General features: G+C 37.0%; 1 protein-coding gene across 8 annotated transcripts in view; it reads left to right on the top strand.

The window, feature by feature from the left end:
- The window catches only part of Dys (Dystrophin), a 1,830,839-nt gene that overhangs the window by 1,702,792 nt on the left and 103,655 nt on the right, over positions 1–24,392 (top strand). For all 8 annotated transcript variants that reach the window (XM_081729421.1, XM_081729456.1, XM_081729463.1 and 5 more), the window contains 2 exons: positions 13,648–13,771; positions 22,873–23,039. In XM_081729421.1, the coding sequence (XP_081585547.1) occupies positions 13,648–13,771; positions 22,873–23,039 (291 nt within the window). The remainder of the gene's footprint in view (positions 1–13,647; positions 13,772–22,872; positions 23,040–24,392) is intronic.

Below are 24,392 nucleotides of genomic sequence, written 5' to 3'. Positions count from 1 at the left end.
AGGCTTCATCCCGGCGAAATTAAAATACCGCTAATTTTACAGTAATTATGTGATATCTTCAAATAGATAAAAGAAAATTGTAATATGGAACAAGAGCGCTCTAGACAATATTATTTTGCGTCAGGTACCGTTATCACAAGTTACCTAGTGACTTTCCATTTTCAGCCGTACAGAAACGCAAAAATAAATGCCGATTTTCAAAATGGTTCGAAATCGAAAGCAGATAAGTGAGTCGTGATAACGGTATCTCATGTTAAATGATATTGTCTAGGGCGCTCTTGTTCCACATTTCGATTATCTTTTATATATTTGAAGATATTACATAATTACTGTAAAATTTGTGGTATTTTAATTTCGCCGGGATGAGGCCTCTTAACAACAAACTGAACATTTGTCACCTATCATTAAACTACAAGTGTTTTGTTTATTTAATGGCAGTGAAAGGAATTCCAGTGATTTATTGAAGGGGAAAGTGCTACTATACGTTCTACAACGATATATTACAGTCTACTGTTGAATGCTTATAACTATTCACGAGCATACATTCCAGTAGTACTGGTTAGATATTACAGAATCGGTTCTTTTCGCAGTTTATAGAGGAATTGCTTTGCTTTCCTGTCGAGACAATACACGGAAGGGAATGCAACTTATTTGAGTCATGTATTAACCACATTGCATTCTGTTTATCATGAACAACACGATCCCAAAATTTACTAAACACATCAATATCCAGAGCTGCTAATTAAGAGAAGAGCATATCAAAGCATTTCTTGTTTTGTATTACAGAATAAACTGGAATATTTGTTGTTAATATGGAGTGAATGAATGTGACGAACAGCGCGTTCCTCAACCTCCTGTTTGTCAGGTTTCGGAAATCCGTAGTGCAATCATTGGGTTTGAAGAATATTTCATTATTTTTTCGTATAAATATGCCAATTTACATTTTTAAACTCAAGATAATGATACACTAAAGAATATACACAAACTACTGGTATTGTAATCGTTAAACATTTGGTAGTCAAATATATATGACTCTGCTACTAGTAACGTTATAGTGTAGGATCTACTTTTCTGTGTTATATGGGTGTGTAGTCTAGTTCTCAGCCCAGTACCTTATACATGTAGTTTATATATTGATCTTATGTTAAGGGACAACGTTTATTGCTTTTAAAGGTGGAGTTCCGAGTCTCTTTTAAACGCTGTTGGCAAATGAGAGAAGTGCGGTGTTGACACGTCTTCGTACACATTCACGAACTGTATCTATCACCTGCGCACCTACTAGCGCTATATTGTGTCTGCTTAACCACGCTCCTTTGCCACACGGCAACGTAGCGTCACAGCCTTCATTTCATTTGTCTAGCCCACATGCCATCGATTGTGTCTCACGCTATAGTTGAATCTGGCGCATTCAAGTTGCCGCATCTCAACTATAAACCCTTCAAGAGAAAAGGAATGGAATGTGCCCAGAAAAGGAATGGAATGTGCCCATTGGCTCGTTGGACCGAATCTAACCTACCAGTTATGTCTATTGGCGGAGGAACTCTCGTAGCTAGTGGAAATCTATACCCTCATCTCCAATGTCGGCACCGGAGCATTAAGGAAGGCTTACATCTTCTTTTTGGTGCTAAAAGCCGTCGTTCCTACACCGCAAGGTATCTAATCCCATAAGACAACCTAGTAGAGACAATTCTGTAACGTTTTGAAATCAGAAAGAGGCTCTAATCCCAATCCCACACCTACCTCAGATTACAGTCGAGATACCACTGCACTACCGGAACTAATGGTTCCGATTCTGTTAAGTTTTGCAAGTTTCAAAATCTATACATATAAATTTCCATCATGGTCACTCACCAGTCGCATGCACACTGCCGTATTTTCTTGATTGTTTCATTCGTGCTATCAAGCTGTGCAAGTACTGCGTCCACTCCTACTACACCTGTTTCTTTGAATTATGAAACAATGCCTAGCAATCAGTCCAACGTGTTCGTACCAATCAAAAGATAAGTAGATTATCTACAGTTCATAAGTATAAATGCAAATAGAATTACAAAAAGGTAGAACAGAAGTGGAACACAGTAAGAGAGCGAAAAAATAAAAGAGTGACGATTTCTGTAGCTTCATTATTTTGCGCTCAGAAGAAAATCACAAACATATACTGTATTAGGGTGGCCCTTGTTTTTCGACTTCCGAGTTTTTTTTTTTTTTTTGTCTCAGCCCCTAAAATGGTTTCATATCGGACCAAAGAAACTCATAGGAAAAATTAGCTCAACAGGACTGTATACTTACTTTTGGGCCACTTTTTATTAAATGGTGACATAAGTTCCTAATGTTTTAGTGTATTTACAGTATATCTGTACATTATGAGGCAAAGGTATGTGTGTGAGAGTTGGGAATGGCTGGAGGGTATAAGACCATGTCTTGGATAGGAGTAATGGAGGTAGAACATCATATGTTATTATGTACTATCTTCATGGTCGCCATCTTGAAGTTTGCCATTTTCAATTCAAGTCAAAAATTTTTAACATGAAGTGGTCGTGTGACATATTGTTTTGGGGTAGCTTTTCATCACAAATCTGACATTTTATCTTTAATCATTATATAGTAAACATGTACAAAATATATTAAGAATTTAATAAGTATTGACTAATTAGAGATAAGTTCAAAATAATGTTAAACTTGCGTAGAACAATGTAGAAGAAAAATAAACATGATCAACTAACAAAACAGTTGTTTACTATAAAACATGAAGGAAAGTTACTTTCACTATTGATTTATTTCGAAAAAAGAGATGGAGAAAGAAGAGAAAGTTGTGCAGTTTGAAACTAAGCTAATTAACGTTAACGACAACCTACATATTTCCTTTCATTTTGTTGCCCAGAATGTGCTAACTCATTATTTCTACGAACTGATTAGGGAAACTATTTTCTGTAGGAATCATTGAAAGGTAAAGCCTCCCCAAAACGTGTAAAGCAAAGGAAAAAATATAGATTGTTACTTATCTCTATGACCTTTAGAAACAGTTTAATGGCATATAGATTCAATGGATCTAATGTAATAATATTGAAGGCATGCAGTCCAATACTTCAAACGTCTAATTTCTGAGTAACAATTAATCAGTAGATAATAGAAATATATAATATATGTGGGTGACGGAAAATATATAGGTGTAGGGTGTGATTGCACCTCACTGAGTAAAATAAATTGTTAATTCGAAACATCCGAATGTCCGCAACCATTCTTCACACGGTTCCTCAAGTATTCCACCGTGTTGCGTTGAATTCTCTTCAGCAAGTGTGAGCTCAGAGCAGCTCTCCAGGAGGTAGTCCACAACACAAAATTGCACAGCATATATATATATATATCCCGGATTTCGAAATCTCAAACGTGATAAAGTATTTGCTTTTTCTTTTTAGATGACTGTGGGTGCACACTTACAGGCTCTTTACATTCAATTTAGCCGTACGATTATAACGAGCAAACAACACTAATATTATTCTTCCAACCCAGTGTCTTGGAAACTCTCTTCCAATCTACTGTTTGGATAGATGTGTAATTCAACTCATGACATACAATTATAGCCAGTGCTTCCTGTTGGCTGACACTCGTTCATTGCCGGTAGGAGTACTCTTGTCGGATACAAACCCAATTAGGGATTCACACCCAACTTTACTATATGTCTCTTTAATCTTCTAGGACAGCTATAAATACAATAGTGTCAACTAAACAATTTATTATCATTCATGCTACTGAATTTACTATAACACAATGAATACAAACACGTTAAAGCATATAATACTTTCCAGTTATATCTAAACATTATAATAAACCACATAACTTTTTAGCTTGGAGTTACACTCCATATATCTATAGTCATTGTTAAAAGTCTGAGCACACTACTGACTTTTCAATACTTTCCAATTAAAAAGCATTGTGTTTATATAAAACGCTGTTTATTGGTGTTGTTCTATAAACTAAACAACGTTGTTCATATAAGGATACGAAAATACATGATCTTGTTTACATTGAGACACATTTATTGAAGAAAATCGTTGTGCAGTAAACAAATTAATAACGAATAGATAGGTAACGTCACGCTTTGTCTAATGATGCACCATTTCAGCAATATCTGGGGTGTTTGTACGAACCTTTATCAGTAGATGTCTTTTTATTACCACTAAAATGTTGTGTGTGTGTGTGTGTGCCGTATATGAGTAGAGTACGAATATGTGCTATGCGATTGTGCTGCCTTCACTCGCGTGAATTAGTAAATTAGTATCAAGGATCTTATAAAATAGAGGACAACAAAATCTTGAAGCCATACGTCACACTTTCGCCACCCCTACTCTGCCCACTCCGCCGAATAGGATCGCAATGTTTTGAGCCAACAATCATGGCGGAAACGAAAGTAGCCAATCAGACGATGGGGGAAACGAGAGTAGCCAATCAGACGTGCGGATGCTCTGTTTTTTTTTTTTTTTTTTTTTTTTTGGCTTTATTTATTTTATAGGATGAAGATACATATGGGCAGATTCTCTATTTTTATAAGATCCTTGATTAGTATGAAGAACGTGAATGTCTACTAAATGTGAAAAAAAAATGTGAACGTAAGTGCCAAATCACTTACTCAAGTGGTTATTTTGAAAGCAGGGACTATTCTCTACGGAAAATCGCACAGTGTTGCAGATACCAGTTGGGGCAGTGCGTCTGACTCTTTGAAAGATAGTCATAAATTGAGGCAAATATTGGACGGAAACAAACTTGTCAGAAATAACAACTTCTGGTTCCAGTTCGTCGCTCCTTTTGGAAATTCAGGGACGGCAACAGAAGCTGTTACAATCAACCATGGTCTGGGTGTCCATAAGCGTTTTCCGAAGAGGATCTGGACCACACCATGGCAGTAAGTCCGAGGCCAACTGTAGAACAATTAGCGGAAACCTTCTAGGTACACCGGACAACACTGAAAAGAAGGCTTGTGGTTCTGGGTTTCGTTACAAAATTCGATCTTTGGGCGCCACATTAGCTGAGTGCAACTCAACGAGAGGGGCAAGTCACGACATGTGTTGCATTGCTTTCCCGGTACAAACAAGATTTCTTCTTGACACGGATTGTCACTGGCGATGAGAAATGGGTTATGTACCGGAACGTGAAGCATCGCGTTTCTGAACCGTTTCCATCGATATCCAAACAAGAACTTCATCCCAAGAAAGTGTTGTTGAGTGTCTGGTGGGATGTTAAAGGAATCATTGATTGGGAGGTCCTGGAACCTAATCAAACCATTAATGCGGCCTTCTACTGTCAACAGCTCGAAAGACAGCAGGAATCATTGCGGTCAAAGCGGCCAGGCCTTGCCAAGGGTTATCATCCAACATAATAATGCTCAGCCACATACTGCTGCAATGACGTGTTTATTTTTCGTCAGAAGTTAATGGACCTTGTTTGGGAAGTTTTACCCCACCCGCCTCACTCCCCTGACTTGGCCCCCTCACAGATTTCCCCCTTTTTCGCACTGTGCAAACGCCTTCACTGGGAAGATCTTTGTTGATGTGGAGGCTGTGAAAAGTGCCTTACGCGAGTTCTCCAACGCCAAACCAGCGAAGTTTTATTGGCGTGGGATTCATTTTCTATCGGAAAGATGGCAAAAGGTCATTGATCATGCTGATGATTATACACAGTCCTAGGTATATTATATTTTGTGTTCTTCGCACATCTATATGCACACCAAAATCAGGTAGAACTTTTGCACGCACCTAACATATTTGGTGGTCGAGCTATGCCATGTACATAATGTATCGGCTCGGCTCGATTTGTACGTGGTACTTTATTTCTTGGTAACAATAGCCAGATAGAAACAACATTTGGTGGACATAGAGCCCGGAAACAGGTACTGTGTTCCACAGCTTGCACGCTGGGATCTTCTGAGTTTGGTTCATCGAATGTGTGCCGCTTGTTTCTTTTCTCGTCCAATGCTATATTGAAAGCAATTTTGTTTCAACGTTTTATATTGATTTAAACCTTGTCAAAGTAAATTTTTGACTGTTGTGGTTTCCAAATGTAAAAATGAACTGCAGTTTAATTTGAGTCAGGTTTTCCCAACCGGTATGTCGCGTAATTTTAAAATTTAAAACTCAATTTATGCCATCCAGGAGGCCTTATGCAGCCCATTTATTTCTTATCTTTATCATTAAGCTTTTAATAATAAATTAAATTAAGTTTCGTCACAGAGAGTATTACATTAGGCATGACCAATTCCGGAATTTTTACTTTCTGGAATTCGGAAAGTAAAATCTGAAAAAAATCCGGAATTTGGAAAAATTCCAGATTTTGGAAATTTCTAGAATTTTTTCGAATTCAGGAATTTTCCGAAATCCGGAAAATGAAATTACCGATTCCCGAAAATAAATCTTTTTGAATTCGGAAAATTTTCGCCATCCGTAGTGCAAGTCAACGCGCACAATGACAGCAGCAATGCTTACTTCTTACATAACAAGTGTTCGTTGAGCGAAGTGTCTCGTCAGTTAAGAAAGGTTGTTAAGCACTGGCTTAAATAAATTGAGTTTACTACAAATACATTTCTACTTTTTGTGCAGCATTTAAAACGCAAGGATAATGAGAGTACTTACAACTCATAGAATTTCGAAATTCAGAGTACACACCACTACATCATTCTACATTCTGGACGTCTTTCGCGCGGGAGAACTAGGTTCGATTTCCGACGAGAGCTTATATGGTTCGAACTTCACGATAATCTATAGTTCTACTCAGTGGCGGCGATTGGACGTTAAAAGTGGGGGGTAAGACATGATCTGAATATTTGCATATCAGTGTTAGTTTCCCTGGTTGCTTCTAACACTTTGCTTGACGAAAGGTTGTATAACTAATAGGATACTATCTTTTTCAGTTGAAGTACCGTATATCGTATTTCATATTTTAAGTAAATTGACAAGAGCAACGCAGATAAGTACTAGCTCTTTGTACTCTAAAAGAACGAAAATATAAGAAAAGATTTGATTTCTTGCTCATGAACATCTTAAAATCCTGTCTGGAAAATTATGCGACCACATTATTTAATAATAAGTTTACAAAACAAATAAATAGAAAGAATAATATTAATCATAGTAATGAATAATGCGGTTTGTTTTGTAAAAGTCATGTTGAAACTGTTGATTAGTGAACAGCTTATATTTTTAACTAGCTGAAATATCCATTCTTCGCATGGGTCAGATAAAATATCCATGTAAACATACTGAACAACGAAAGAAAAAAATATGTCATTTTCTACTACGTTTACATGTTACGATAAACGCTCCCTCTGAGACCCCCCGGTTCGAATTTTGAAAAAAAATGCTTCGTCTTGGTCTGGGACCTGTACCAAAATACCCCTGACCAAAATTTGGTAACTCTCGGTCCACTCGTCTGGTCTCCAGGTCGCACACAGACAGACTAACACACAAATAAATTCTTTATTTTATTCATATTAGAAAGTTCCCGCATGCTATTAACCATTTTTCTATGAACCAGTAATACATACAAATACTACATTTCCAAATGAAACTATGTACATTAATGGGTTATTTCAAAAAAGTGAGGGGGCAACTATCCCCCTTTGTCCCCCTAATCGCCCCCCCCCAATGGTTCCACGTCTCATATAGCTTCGCTGCTGAATGGTATGCCAAAACTGTAATCAACCAAGCAACTGCTTCCTTCACTAAACAGAATAAGGGAGATACTGTGGCTAAATGGTTCAGGGCTCATTTTTAGTGCTAGGGATATCTTGTTGGATTTCAGGCCAAGTTAGCTTGTGGTGGACAACTTGATTGTTGTTTTTTTCTGAGTTCTTCCACTTTCTTCCTCATTACCATCCCACCATTTCCTTGTACCTAGAAGACATAACTATGAGACTTTAAATTTAAAACTATTTCCTTTAATTTATAAATAGAATTCCAGTTAACATACACGGTGTAGTTCTGGTAGAATCTTAATTTAAAAATACATAATTTTTCTACGTTTGGAATAAAACAGAGTTTTCTGTTATTTAAAATGTGATTTTGAGACCGCTCAGAAGCGGGATTTAAAATTATTGAAAAACCAAAATCACACATAACGTCACCGCAAAATTAACCACAACCGTATCCACATATGGATTAATTAATCTTTCAATGGCTAATAAGTAATTAAACGGCGGGAAAAGTGCGATTTTTCACATTTTAATTACTTTCTTCTTTTATTTTGTTTCGCACAGCAACTAATTATTAATATTGACGTTTTTAATCATCAAAATATATTTAGTATTAAAGCTTGTTATCAATTTAATGAAGTCCACATTATAAAACATGTACCTGTTTTTAAAATGACCAACAAACATAAGGTGATTGTGGTATACATGTTATGATCTGTGAATAAATATATCTACTTTAATTAGTAACCGTCATGCAGTCAAATCAGTCCTGGCATGTATGCATATGGTCAGAACAGTATATATGTATATGCTAATTACACAAGTGTTAATAGACATGCACATACTAATATATATATACTATATGGATGTTATGTGATATATTGAGTGAGCGTTTATATATATATATATGCGTATGAATGAATACGCACGCATTATTTTGAAGTCATAAACTTTGGTAGGGATGGACGAGGGAGAAGTTACTTTCAGTCATTGCACTGAGGCGTGGAAAGGGCGAGTATTCATGAGCAGAACTTGGAAAAAAGATATATTCAGCCCTCCCCTATCGTCTCCTATCCACATCGTCCTCACCAATGGTAAAATGTCACAATGACATTTTATAACATACACAAATCATATCATGTTCTCCCCTTTGATATTGATAATAACCGAAAATGGATTTTGTAACGGAACAGTTCCTACTATTGATTTTGCCCCGACTTCAGCGAATTTAGGAGTTTTTTTGGTATTATTTACATTTATTTGTAAGTAAGTTTGTAATATTTTAATATTTTAAATATATTGTGTAGTATTTGTAATAATTATTCCTTTATAGTTGGTATAATTGAACTTTCACTACATTGCCGACGGTAGACAGAAAACTATTGACAACGCACAAAGTTCTTAGAAAGGGTATTCAGCCTAAGGATTTGGTGTGGTGGCTTCTGCAGTATGATACCGGAAGTATCATCGGACGTCGATCACTCCAGGAAATAATTTGCGCTATAATCGACGAGTTTGAAGAAGTAATCTTTCTGGGTTTTCTGCCCGAAAGTGTGCTCTAGCCTACTTATCCTAACCTAGCAAGGTGAGGCCAGTAAGCAATCTTTCCCCTTATGATGCAAAAACGGATAGGGGGAAGTGGTAACTACTAGCTGGATTTGGGGAACTGGTTGAGAAATAGAATTAGCCAGTACACACCACTACATGTGACTGCTGTTAGAATTAGCCAGTGCACACCACTACATGTGACTGCTGTTAGGTAAACAGAGCACGTCCCAATATACATATCAACAGACACGTTTGTTAGCAATATATTCATTGGCTTGGCGATCTGAAGAGAGCATGTCCTGAATAATATTGAGCTTACCCTAGAGACGGTTCGTACGAGAATGTAGCAATCACTTCTAAGCTTCCAGACTGACCTGGTCATAGGTGATCGACACTTGGAGGACATATTCTAGCTTGACTAATGTTAGGCACACAATATGCACGTCAGCAAACATGTTTCTTAGATTATTCATTCATTTGGCAATGTAAAAAGGAAAATGTCTCGAATGATATTGAGCTTACCCTTGGAGATGATTCGTGCAGCAAATCATCGAGCTCTTCTGCACCTCCAAACTGTCCTGGACAAAGCTGATTGATAGTTCGAGCTTATCTTCTAGCCTGACTGATGTTAGATAAACAATACACGTTCCAATATGCACATCAACAGACACATTTCTTGCCCAAATATCCATTCACTTGGCGATCTGAAGAAAGTATGTCCTGAATGATATTTAGCTTACCCATGGAGACGCTTCGTATGGGAATGTAGCAATCTCTTCTAAGCTTCCAGACTGTTCTGGACACTATGATTGAAGCTTTGAACAAATTTTTTAGCCTATGTTAGATAAACAGAACTTGTCAATATGTACAACTACAAACACTAAGATATATTTCATTATAGTTAGGGTTACCATATGTTACCATTTATGCCAATATATCCGCATTTTGGGAATGATACTTTCCGACCGCATACATTTTCTGAAATTCCCTCATTTCTCCTCATTTTGTTAAGCCCAAGTATATTGTCAGTTCATTTTCAGACATTTCACAAGTAAATATACACAGAGAAAGATAAACGTATGTGACGTATGCAAAAACGTAGGTTACATGCCTAAATTCTGTAGTTTCTGAATTTAACATACAACTACCTGCAACAAACGTGTAACCGAAAAAGAAATGTTATTATACTTTTCGTATAAGTGTTCCATCTATATATACTTTTCGTATGAAACAAAGAAATGTATATAGGTGTTCAGGATCTCACAAACAGATGGACGTATAAAACATATAGTTGACGTATGTAATATACGGAAGACAATTAAATGTCAGACATCCTGCAGCTGTATGATGTAACATCTAAGTAGGAAAAAGTAGTGCGTTTGTGGCACATGGATAACGTATGCTCCGTACAGATTTCCGTAGTAAACATATGGATTTCGTATATTTGTACAATATACCGCTGTCCGGATAACAAATTTTTATCAGTGTATGTTTGACTATTTATTCTTTTATACTTATGCGCTATTTACTTAAACGACTCGTGCTTACTTGGGGTCGCGGCCATCTATTGAGATAGAGGCTGATTGAATCCTAGAGCCTCCATTGAATTTGGAGATCTTTTACACAATACCAAACTGAAGGGTAAGGGGAAGAAAGAAGGAATGTCACAAAACTGCATTTTCGAGAAAACGACGTTTTAATATTGAAAACCGCTTAAAAATGAATAGAGTTAGTCCATTTTTTTTGCCCCTTTCATTGGACATTTCTACATCTACGCATGCATGGCATATACAGTCAAATAGTACCAACAGTCATCAACAGATAGGGCAAAGCACCCGTTGAAGCACACACATGGACATCCCTTGTTTTTCCCCCTTACCCTTTAACTGAAAACCATGTTGCCGGCCATAGCAATTACATGTGGATTACAATACCACGAAAATTAGTTTTTTAGCATACGAAAAATCATACAGTGCGACCTCGGTTGAAGTTTGCGAGTAGACACTGCGAAAAAAAAAAAGAAAGAAAGAGAGCGTTGAGCCAATGCGATCTTCCAAAAACGTTATTCACTTGTTGATTTTAATTGCTTCATTAACGAGTCGTGTGTTAGACTTCGGCAAGCGGGAACTTTTCTACCCCCCTCGTCCCTCTTTCTCTGCTAAATATTTCTTCCGACGTTTTCTTGATAAGCTGAGTGGAAGGGAGTGAGTTCTCTGTCCCTTGTGCGTCTATGATCGTGGCCCTGGAAGTTCCTACTGCTTTCTGCAGAGCCAATATTAATTAAAATTTCGGAACGAGGCGAGCGAATATGATACAGCTTTTTCCTTCTCTGACTTGGCGAGAACCTCAATCCATTTTCAGTGTTTTAATAAAGAGCACTTGTTAGGAGCGATAAAGGGAAGAGAAAGGTTGTTATATATATAATAGTCTATGCTTTTTCATAAGCTCCTTGTTTTTATTTGCTTCACTTTCCCTTTGAATAATAATGGATTCCTCCCTTTATTTCATGCATTTTTCATTTCATAATTTAAAGTGTTTATGCTTTGTAGAGCAAACTACAACATACATACTGCCTTCTTACTCAGGTTCCCATAGTTTAGAATTAACTTACAATGCTCAGAGAAATTGCAACAAATTACTGGAGAATATGCTTTTCGACTGGGTAACCAGTAGTCCTTCGTTGCCTAGAACTGTCTCAGTTTTGAATTGCTTACACTCACGTCTAGGGATGGAATCGAGACGAGACTGCATAGAAGGACGGTCACGGCTGCGTCTCGATTAACAGATAGTTGTCTCGGTCTGCGTTTCGAAAGCCAAGGCTAAGTCTCGTGTTGATGTGGTCTCGATAGTCCCGAAGTAAACTGTGTTAACAAGAATTTTAGGAATGATCAAGAAATGGATAAAAAAGAACAAAAAACAATGGATCAAAAGATTGTGATCGTGGCGAAGAATTTTAAGAGTGATTTAAAAAATGGATCAGAAGATTTCAATCTTGGCGAATAATTAGTTTTTGGATCAGGGGCCACAAAATTTTTGAACGGCCCCTAAATCGAATTTTCGTTTTTTTTTTTTCCTTTTAACGGAATAAGCGCATTATATTGAGTTAAGTGATAGTTTGCATTTGTCTACACTGTATGTAGTTCTCCAGATATAAGACCTACAAGAATTTTTTTGATTGAACTATAATGAATCTTTTGATCCAAAAAGATATTTGTAGTATCATCCATCTTACAGTCTGTTCTTTCTCCTCTTTAATTTTCTTTATACTGTATTCTTGTACTGAACTCCTTCGTAGATAAGTTGATAAACCTTGTGCTTTCTGGAGACGTATTCATGGGTTTAATTGCCAGTAGGTGTATCAAAAGCTGGATGAAACCGCAATAGTGATTCAGATTACGCTTTAACAATAGATCTTCCTCATATATAGCTTTGGTACCGGTGGTGTGATGCTAGAATTTTTGGTAGATACAGCCCGCCTTAGGTGCAGGACCGTATCCACGGGGGTCTAGGGGGGCACCCTCCTAAATTTTTGCTGGTCCCCTAAAATTTTCCCGGTAGGTTTGCAAATGAATTGTAATATGGTGATGAACGGACAGTTTTCCGCGGACAGTTTTCCTGTACATACAATACGTTTTGTCAAAGATCCGAAGACTATCAGTAATACAGAGGGACAAGATGTGTCTCAGTGATCAGTTTTATCACCTCAAAATGTATTGTTAAATCTACATCTTTGAAAATGACTGGCATATACTTTATTATTATTTTGGAAGAGAAGTCCTAACTCAACTAGTAGATGAGGTGCAGGTGGCTCAGTGGTAGAAGAAAACCCAAACTTACTTCTGCTGCGTGTAGTCTCTGGTTCGATCCTTGGCTAAGTAAGTTTGTGATGGACAACATCTTGTCCGTGGGCTTTCTCGGGATACTCTCGTTTCCTTCAACATTCGCATTCCACCAATTCTTCCATCATTATCCGGCTTTCCTTAATTATTCGTCTCACTTAGCCTGAGAAACGTACTGAAAGATACTGAACTAGTAGATGATAAGATTATAGTACTGTAGTCTTGTGAAAGCAGTTCAAGTAAAAAGAAAAGAAAGAAAGAAAAAAGCTGTCACAAAATATAGCAGTACACTTACGCAAAATATTATATTTTTTCGGCTTTTATTAATGATGACAGTGGTTGTTTTTAATTCATACGACATTCAGACTAGGTGGGTTCTCATCCCTGTACCCCCGCTCCCATACTTGAGTAGTACATGCTGCCCGATCCTTTCTAGGCTGGCTCTGAGATCCTTTTATATTTTGTATCTAATGGATTTAAACAATTTTATTACGATGGTCATAGTTAGCGAATTTATTTTTGTGCAAGTGTGCTTTTTTTTCGATTATGTATTTCTGTTAACCAATCTATTCTTTTTCTTTTCAGGATGACCATCGGGCATTTAGGAGGCAGTTGGAGGATAAGCGACCAGTGGTTGAGAACAACTTGCTGAGCGGTCGACAGTATATAGCTAATGAACCTCCGCTCTCCGATACAAGCGATAGCGAAGGTAAAATACATTTACCTTCAGTTTCTTTCTTCTTAATTTTATAACATATTGTTGCTTTGTTATCCAGGAGGTATATAATTACATAGTCAAGTACAATGTACTAAACTTAGAAGTAGTCTAACATCAAATCTTAACATCGACCCTAAGGTTTGCATTTTTGTTTTTGGATTGAATTGAATGAATCAATGATATGATATAAAATGAAAGTCATTATGTTCGTGACTACGTACGCTTAAACCACGCGACCGATCTCGATCAAATTCTCACCATAAATGAGGTTCGGGCTTGGGTTGGCTTTTATCGTTTTGAATTTGACAGTACAACGTAGGGGAGGGAGAGCTATATAAAATAATCAAAAATGACCAATATTAGTGTCGAATTCATAGTTTTCGGAGTCGCTGAGATGAACAGTGACATTTCGGATGCCGTTTAGGTCTAAATTCAACCCTGCAACTTGGAATAGTGTATATCCTAAACATGCTGCAACCAGAAATTCAAGATGATAAGGCGGGTTGCATACAGCCAAGGGGTAAATATCCCCCCTTTTGGCTAGCTTTCTATAAATAACTTAACACTGGTGAACGATGTTTAGGTCATTGACAATGTAATGATCGTTTAGATGTCTTTCTTGCTCAACTTTTAGCAGAATATCATCTACTTTTTCTGTGTTGGGTCGCCCACTGTCCGGAGCATTTTGGACATAGAAGTTTCTAGAACAAAAGCGAGTGTTTTATTGAATTTTTTGTGTCTATGTTTCCTAAATATTCGCAGCCTACTAATATAGGGAGTAACTTCAGTCTGTTGGTAGAGTGCTTACATCCGATACCAAGAGTCAGGAGTTTGATCCCAGATTATGTGCTTTTGACGGGCAACATACACACACACACAAAGGGGGGGGGACGGAGAGAGATTCAAATATGGGGACAGAGAGGGATACATTCACATATGTAAAGTTAGAATTGCAGAAACAGTATATAGCTAATGAACTTCCGCTCTCCGTCCTACAATTATACCCTTTAGGCTAAGAGAGACGATGAATAAATTTATATATATATATATATTTATTTAACAATCACCAGATACAGCTCAGAGGCCATTTTATACTGGATATCTAACAACAACGACAATGGAAAGGATTTGGGAAGGTATCGGCCAGGGCCTGTTTAGTAGGTACCATCCCAGCATTTACCTGGTAGGACTCAGGGAAACCCTGGAAAACCCCAGTCAGGATGGTCGGCAGCGGGAACCGAACCCACGACCTTCCGAATGCGAAACCAACGCTCTACCACTTAGCAATGTCAAGTGAATGATTATGGAAGAATTAGTGGAATGAGATAGTGGGAGGAAACGAGAATACGCCGAGAAAATTCACGGACATGATGTTGTCCACCACGAACTTACTTGGTAGGGATCGAACCAAGGACCTCACGCATTAGATGTAAGCACTCTACCACTGAGCTACCGCGTCCCCCAGTAAAAGAAATGAAAACAAATTCGGTGTATTGGACCAAAGAAAATGCACACACTGATTAAAAGTTATTATTTTTATTTGTAATCTTAGCTTCTAATTACATTCATAAATTTCATAATTAGTGCCCACAGATAACACTGCTACTTTTGTTAGTGCAGCTTTGCACCACAAAAGCAATAATTCTGGAAATAAAATTCACCGCAAAATATTAATTTGTCTTATGTATAAATATGTATGTATATATTTCGCGTATCATATTGTATTTACTTCCCATAATTCAGCTAATTGGCGTACATAATCTTATTACTTTTTTCTTTGTAAATTTGGTGTATGTTACTACGATTTACACACTTTTTTCGCATTACACTTTAACAATAGGGAATATTTAGTTTGTTTATTTGGGTCGACGGACAAATTACATTTTGTTTTTTCTTCTCTCACACTTTTCGAAATATGACTTTCATTGTAATATATGAAAATTTGTTTTGTACTATTTTGTTTTTGCAAGTTTTCTACTTCCCCCCCCCCTTAGAAGTCCTAGTTTCATTTCATCTGAAATATATTCTAATTTGTATTTGCGCTTATTGTCCGGAACTGAGTTTTTAGAGAGACGTTGTTATGGTGGGTCGCTGGCCATGGAAACAACCCTTTATAACGGAGTTTTGTGAGTTCGCGCTTGGTATTGTATCATTAATAATTCGTTACTCCTCCAGCCCCCTCGCCTCCTCCGGAAAGCCCAATCGAAATTTCAAGCTTGGAAATTTATTTATGATGATCGAGTCAAGGTCGACAGTGGAATTCCAGACACTAGAGGATAATTTTGCACGTTTTAGTACAGGAGCAGCAGTGACACCTGTGTCGACTCAAGGCCCCGAGATCGATTTCAACCACAAACTACTCAACTGAACTTTTCCTCTCTCACCCGTCCGAGATAACTGGAATTAATCCATGTTACAGTGTTGCCAGGTCGTCTGTGTTTTAAGATTGTTTTAGTGTTCTTTCCTCCTTTTCACACAAAGGTGTAAAAATACGTTCTTTCCCTAACGTATTCGTTCATTAAAATTGGAAACAATAGATCCAGTGTGAGGACAATTTTATTTGACTGTATGGAGAAGATTACTGTAATAAAGATTACGAAAAATGACAAAAGATGGCGGTAGAGTGTCTTTTGAAACGTGGATATTGTGAAAAATGAACAGAATTAGCTTGGTGGACCGACAAACCAGTAACGTGGTATTAAGAATAGTAGAAAAGAAAAGAACAATATTGGAACACTGGAATTAAAATTGGTATGGACTTAGTTTGAGAAGAAACTACTTTAAGGAAGTGATATAAAGTATGACGGAAGGAAGAAGGGAAGGTAATAAAAATAATGTTGATAGTTGATATTAAAGCGAACGTCTTCTAGTGCCTAACTCAAGTCGAATTTGGTAGTTGATCGTATAGAAGCTTCTCGGTTCGCCGTCATCGCCAGTGGTCTGTCAGTAACACTTTGATGTGGAGAAAAACATATGGTGGCTCATTGGTATAACGGTTTCCCATCATGCACGGTATCTCTTGTTCGGTTCTCGGCCAAATAAGTTTGTGGCGGACAACACTGTGTCCGTGGGTTTTCTCGAGGTACTCTCGTTTCCTCCCACAATATCATTCCACCAATTCTTTCACCATCATTAATCATCTGTTTCTCTTAGCCTAAAAGGTATAATCGTGGGACGTTAAACGGAAAGATTTTATTTTATTTTCCGATGTGGAGAAGCTACTTGTTAGCTGTAGAAGAAATTCAACAAGAAATTGTATTGTTATGGTGTGGTGAAAGGGGAATAAGGGATAGGAAAAATATTGCATGTAATAGAAAATAAAGAGATTAATTATTACGTCTAAACGAAAGGATTAGGCCATTAAGTCTAGGAGGCTCAGATGTGCCAGTCATGTAGCCAGATTGGAGGATAGTAATAATCCTTTCAAAATTTTAACTGGAAACTCAGTTCGGAGAAGGACCGTTAGCAAGACCTTGGCGCATATGGGAGGACAATAAATATTAAGATGAATCTTCGCAGAAGTAGAAAGTAGAAACTGGATCCCGTTGGCTTTGGACAGAAGCAAGCTTTCGTCAATGCGGTATTCAATCTTCGGGTTTGATAGGCCATAGAGTTACTTACTGTAGTTAAACGAAGGGAGTAGCCGAGAATTATAATTAATGGAAATTTCTTTATTTGCGGCAAATGACTTGTCATTATGTAATGAGGCATATGGACCAGAGATTGCCATTTTGCAAGTTTTGGCTCGATCGGGCCCAGGCTTATTATTCTCAATATGGCTTGTACTCATTTTATCTTGAGTTCGTGATTCTCAGTAAGTCACTAATCTCATTTAGCTCGCGTTCTCTAAGGATTCAGACTGAGTGTCCTCAGTAGGGCTCTCAATCTTTTGGGCTCGCGCTTAATAATTTCAATGAGGCTCGTGGTCGCTAACCGTATTGACCTCTTGCTCGCTAAGGGCTCAGGCTTACTGATGTCAGTATTGTTTGTACTCTGTCTGACTCGGGGTCTGGCTTGCTATCCACTTAGAGGGCTCACGTTATCAAGGACTCTTGTTCAGTTATTGAAATCGAATCCAAGAGTTTCGCTCGCATATATGAACTTCTTTGACGAAAATGCGTGGAAATCATTAGACTTTACTATAAATGTTAATGATTCAAATGAATGAGGCAATTCTAGACACGTCATCCGGTATAGAGCAGTCAATGTAAGAAGAAGAAGAAAAAAAAAACATTTCAGAGAACATTCGAGCTCAGAGAACTGAACTTTCGTAAGAAGTCCGTTACGTTCAAGCACAGAAAAACTCTGCAAATTGGTTCTTGACACAGTCGAAAACACACAGAGGAGAAAAAGGAAAAAATCAATTCAAATAAACTGTGAGCTGTCTTCTCAAACATTTCTTCTTAAGTTCACCGTTTCCTACAACAGAGAATGCACTATTAAAGGGAGGGTAGGAGAGAAAGAAAAAGAGAAATCGATCGTCGTGTCTTCACAGTGATACCTTATCTTGTCGTTACCTTCAGCTGGCCAGCGATCTTCAATTGGATGGATGGATACGTGTTCTTCTTTTTGTCTGTCAGGTTTTTTTTTTTTTTCCTTCTGTCGGCTGAGAAAGGCAACCTACGTATGTAATCTTGAACTAAACAGATGGAATGTGTGTCTTATGTAATCTTTCAATGTACTGGAAAGAAGAGAGATCTGGAATTTTCTAATAACTGTCTATCAAGTGCCTTTTCAATTTTTTTTTCTTCCTTGAGAAGCTATTGTTCCTTTCACACTAATATTCCAAATGTTATTATTTATTTTGCATTTATAGAGGCATATCTATATAAGAGTGTTTTGTAGTAACTACTAGCAAGTTTCTTTTTTGCGAAAAAATATCTTTTATAATAATAATAATAATAATAATAATAATAATAATAATAATAATAATAATAATAATAATAATAATAATAATAATAAATTGACAGGTCATTATGCTTTAGTGACCATATATGTAACGAAGCAAGAAAAATAATTGGTTACCTGTTTAATCATATACTTATGTTATCTTATATAAATTACTGGTAAGATCAAAACTAGAATATGAATCGATGATTTGGAACAGCTACTCACAAATATTCTCGTGAACAAACTTGAAATGATCCAAAAGTGTTTTCTTAGAATACGTTGTTTTAAGTTAGGACTGGATTATCACTCTTAAGACGTATGAATACTAGAAAGTATAATTTAGATCAAAATTTCTTACACTTTCGAGCTCCTTCGTGGCTAAGTGGTTAGCGTACGCGCCTTTGGCGTGGGTGACTCGGGTTCAATTCCTGGCGGGAGCTCATATGATTCGGATTCCATATTAATCAGTAGGTCTATGTCTCATATAGCCTCGCTGCTGGAAGGGACGCTAAACTAAAATCAACTCAACTCAACGTAGTTTCACAATGCAAAAGAAAGCTGTCACAAAGATTTCCTGAGTGTTATACTGTGCATACCAACTCCAGAGCGTTCTTGGTTGCATAACGAAATAGGATATACAGTTAGTAGAGAATACAATACAAAGCTACTGACAAGCTAGAACGAAAAATACTGTGAAAACGTTGTATTTTCAATGGATTTACGCATCAGTACACAATTTTAGAACTGTAGTTTGTATGCTATTACGTGAAATGTAACATAATGAAATGCAATGAAATATTTCAGTTTAACGTTCCACAATTATCTTCCTTTAGGCTAAGGGAGACAATGATTAAGGCAAGTAAATGACGATGGAAGAATTAATGGAATGAGAATGCGGGAGTACCCGAGAAAGCTCACGAACACATTCTCCACTACAAACTTACTTGACCGGGAATCAAACCATGGGCCCCAAGCACCAGAGGTAAACGCTCTACCACTGAGCCACGGCGCCCCCCACGTGAAATTGATGTTTCAGAGTTTGAATCTCACCAAGAAAACAAAATACAAACGCAAGGCATAATAAACAGCATTGCAAGAAAGAGTTGAGTTGATTTGGGGTTTAACGCCCCGTTCATCAGCGAGGCTATATGAGACGTGGATCTACTGATTAACGTGGAATTCGAACCCCATGAGCTCCCGCCGGGAATCAAACCCGGGTCCCCCACGTTAAAGGCGCGTACGCTAACCGCTTACCAACGAAGAAGCTCCTTTGCAAGAAAGAATCACTAATGATAAAGGTAAAATATTTTTGTTGAATTTTCATAGTAAAATATCTTAAAATAATTCAAAGATTTTTTCAGTAGTGTTTTCCCCCCTTTATTTATCTACTTGAGTATGTTATATATGAACTCCCTAAACCGTACTAAAAAATCGCAATAAAACGAAAATTACGTTCGGAAACATCGTGCACGCATACTAATATTTAAAATAATGAAAACTAAGGTAAAATTTCAAAATCTGGGTCGCGCCTTTGTTATTTTCCTTGCTTCCTTTCTTTCATCTCAAGAATATTCGTTATTTCGTTGAAAAGAACAAGAACAACAAAAACTGACACAAATTCCTTCTCCACCTTATTCTCTATATCTATCTCCAGCAGCGAAACCAGGCGACCAGTTTCGAATAAGAATGTTATTATTTTTGTTTCTTTTTTTCTTTCGGTAGAGAGAGGGAGAAGAGTGATAACGATTCTTACATAGCCTACTTTCTTGGCGGTTTTTCTGCGTAAGGGTTGTGAGGGGGGGGGGGTATGGAAGGATAAGAAAATAGAGATATAGACTTGAGCTTGTGTTTTTCTTTCCATTGCATTTTCCGTTTTGAAATAACAAATAAGTTCTATAAAAAAATAAAGTATGTGAAACATTCAGATATGCGTAGTCCTTCCCCCCCCTCCTATTTATTTTGTGGAACGGGGCGCTGGAATAGATGAGAAGTAAGAAATAAGGTAATAAAATTTTGAGTTAGATGTTCCTTTGCTTACGGATTTTTATGTTTTTATTATGATTATTATTATTATTTTGTGAGTGTATTTGTGTATAGCAGTAGGATCTACTAAGGTCCCGATTTTTTTTTATTAATCTAATTCTCAAAATGCCATTAAGATAGATGCATATACGTAGAGGCAAGCAAATACTATAGAGAGACGGTGGCGCGCTCTGCTGTGTGTTCACGAAAAATCTCCGCCTCGCATTGTGTGCAATAATGCGGAACGGGCTTGTTTCTACATTTATGACATTTTACGAGTAACGCGCGCGCTTTCTCCCTGTGTATTTTTGTTCTCTTTCACTCTCTTTCTCTCTCTCTCTCTCTCTCTCTCTCTCTCTCTCTCTGTCTCTGTGTATGAGTGTTTGTGTCAGTACTCGATTACTTGCAATGTCCTATCCTTGCAGGTGGCGTAATCTGTTCGCTTTTATTACGACAGTAATCGTAACCCCTTGCTTCCCACATGCACTCCGAACTTCCCTCAGAGTCGTTCGTTTTGGTTAAAAAAAGATCCTTTTTATTGAGATTTCCGTAACCAATGCTCATATATATACTTTTTTTTTACAGTACAAGATTTTTAAATAACATCATAATATTACAATGTAACTCACTTTTATTTAGTTGTTTTTTTTTTTTTTTTTTGTATTATGTTATTATGGAATAGTACATATTTTCTCTCCTCGCCCGCTTATTTCTCTCCCATTTTATTGGTTGTAATGTGCAAAATAAATTTCTGAGGTTTGTAATTGTACTCCATAAAAATAATACTAAAAAACACAGGGAAAAGAACATGAATTTTCGTATTGGAGCAAATCATTTCGATACAAAATATTGTACCACATGAAGAGACAGATCATCTAAATTACATCGTATCTCGGCCATTAATTGCATTGCTATGTATTTTAATGCAGCCCTGTTCTTTATTACACATTTTTTTTACGTTATCTTTCGCATGCTATTGTGAACCATTGCAATTATTCGTCCAGAATTTTACTTTACCAAATAGCTTACGTGAGTTTATGGTTGCCGTAAACCTGTTTTCTTCAATATTTACACAAGAAATAAGAATATCATAGATCATGTAGTATGTTTGTATATAGTCTTCCTATCCAAATTATTTATAGGTACACTATAGTCCTTGAAGAATTATTTCCTTCAGAATGCAGTGGCTGAAATAAAAAAGAAATTAATTTATTTTTGAGTTTTACAACTTCCCACGGTTGTGCCTTTTAGGCTTAAGAAGACAGTAAGGAACGAATGGTGAAAAACAATACGTATGCCTGGAGAGGGATTCGAACCCGCACATATAAATCTTGAGATCTTCATCCTAATGCCTTAGATTGCTTGACTATGCCAACCGACTGAAATATATATATAAAAAAAAAATAATAATAATAATAATAATAATAATGAAATGGTTAGCATATGTGCGTTCTTGTATCTTTACTTAGGAATAAGTTCCTTCTAGCTTTTAAACAATTACGTCTTATTTATTCAGTTTGAAGGAACTATGGTCCAATTACAAACTAAAGTTGGAAAATATAGAAAATCCTGAACGTTGAACTGGCGTTTAATTGAACTCTAGACTGTCAGGACCACGCTTTACTACTGTGTAACAATAACGTCAAAGTTAAACTGGCAGGAATTTGAACTCCAGTCTCTGTAAGGAGCATGCTTTACCACTGACTAATAAAATAACATTAGCGTTAACACCAAGGAAGGTACGTAGTTCATGACCCTCGTGATTCTTCAACTTTCTGGGGAAATGGCCATGCGGCCCCAAGAATTCTAGAGAAATTTCTGCACCCTTTAACGCCTTTCTGGCAGTCTTAAGACATCACGTAGGAGTATATATATAAGGCGAAATTGAGACTCGAGTAATTTAATCGAATTGAGTATTATCCAAAAATTAGTTTGAGTTTAACGTTGGGATGTGAATCTGCACATCTTAGTGTGGAATTCGAATCACATGAACCCCAACAAGAAATCGAACCTGGGTCTAATACGCTAAAGGTGCGAAAACTTAGCACATAGCCGTATGGGAGCTCATACTCATATTGTGATAACTTTAATACATATGCACTGCTGTTGGAATGAAAATGAACTAATTGAATAAATGATTGTCGTATAAAAATTATCTTTCCCCTTTTCTCCTCTTTCAGCTGGCCGTGAGTTGGATGGCGATTCCCGAGGTTACCGAACTGCCGAAGAGCAAGCTCGCGAGTTGACTCGGAGCATTCGACGGGAAGTCAACAAGTTATCCGAGAAATGGAATGCCCTCATTGACCGCTCCGATCAGTGGCAACGGAAATTAGACGATACGCTAGCGGTAAGTGTGGCATGATAACTGGATGTGTATCACTTGTACGTTACGGTTCTTGACTAGTGTAAACCACACATTGAACTCAGCGAATGGTCTTTAACCGGCTACATCAGAAGTCAGCATTTAGTCTGAAGTAATGTCAAATTCTATGAAGAAAAGAAGGAATAAAAGTATTTTTGTAAATTATTATAGCGGATCTTCGGAAGATACTAGTGTGATAAAATTACTGTGTACTCGTTTTGCTCTTTCTCCCTCTATATAATCTTCTCTTCTTCTTCTTTGGTTAGTTTAGTAAATGTTACGCATGAAGTTCGTGATTCAGGCGCAAGATGGCGCAAGCATATTGCTGTAAACTGTCATCTTATGGTAGAATGTTGAACTAACTGACAGGCATGACGATAGAGATTAGAAGTAAGTTTCTCGATTGCCGTTCTTCAACGACATAGTAAATCAGCGTTTCCCAACCAGTGTGCCGCGAGGAAATCAAAACAAAATTATTAATTCTGTAACAAAAACAAAATTATTAATTCTTTAACAATCAAATTACAAGGCATAGGGAAAAATGTATATTCGTATTTCACATTACTATGAACCTTCACTATGAATCTACAATTTTAAGTTTCATTCTGTGTTACTTTTCTGTACATTTTTAATGTTAAAAAAAGTATTTGTTATCATTGTTATGACCATTATTGCTTCTTTATTGTTGAAGACTATTTCGTAACTTGAAATTTTAAAATATCATTCAATCCTTTTGAAAAATCAAACATATATACAAATTACCTACATTTGTGTTTTAAAAGTAAAAGAGATTTATTTGTTCGTTATTTAGTGATCTTCCTTAGTAAAAGGTTGGATATAGTTTTCCAAAAGGAAAGTGTATTTTTAAAAACCTGAGTCCTATATCTTATTCCAATTGTTTTCTATTTTTAAATTAGAACGGAAAATAAGCATAATGATTTACCACGGGCAAAACCAGAGAACGAGCTTCCTTCTCTGTGAGATCAGTAATCATAGAAAAAAATTCCACGGTATTTTGTATTTACAAATAATAATAATACCTATAAACTAACCAAGAAAGTTCTGTCGCTTTTTGTGGAGGTCAGTGTTCAGTTGGCCCTTACACCGTGATTTGAATGCGAATGGAAATAAGGCGAAGGTGAGTTGTTGGTGTGGGTATATCCAACATACTACCTGGTTGTGGCACTTCAGTTACACTATGAACTTGCGTAAGAACAGAGTGAACATGGGACCTCCACAGAGCGTCATAAGAGCGTGTAAGCGTTACGAGTTCAAACTGGAGTCAATCGCCGCTGTAGCGGGGCGGAAGATATGCCAGGCCTTTGTTGAGGGTGTCGT

Source organism: Thermobia domestica, chromosome 1 (assembly GCF_964235325.1).
Source record: "Thermobia domestica chromosome 1, izTheDome1.hap1.1, whole genome shotgun sequence".
NCBI lineage: Eukaryota > Metazoa > Arthropoda > Insecta > Zygentoma > Lepismatidae > Thermobia > Thermobia domestica.
This window is presented reverse-complemented; position numbering and strand designations above follow the sequence as displayed.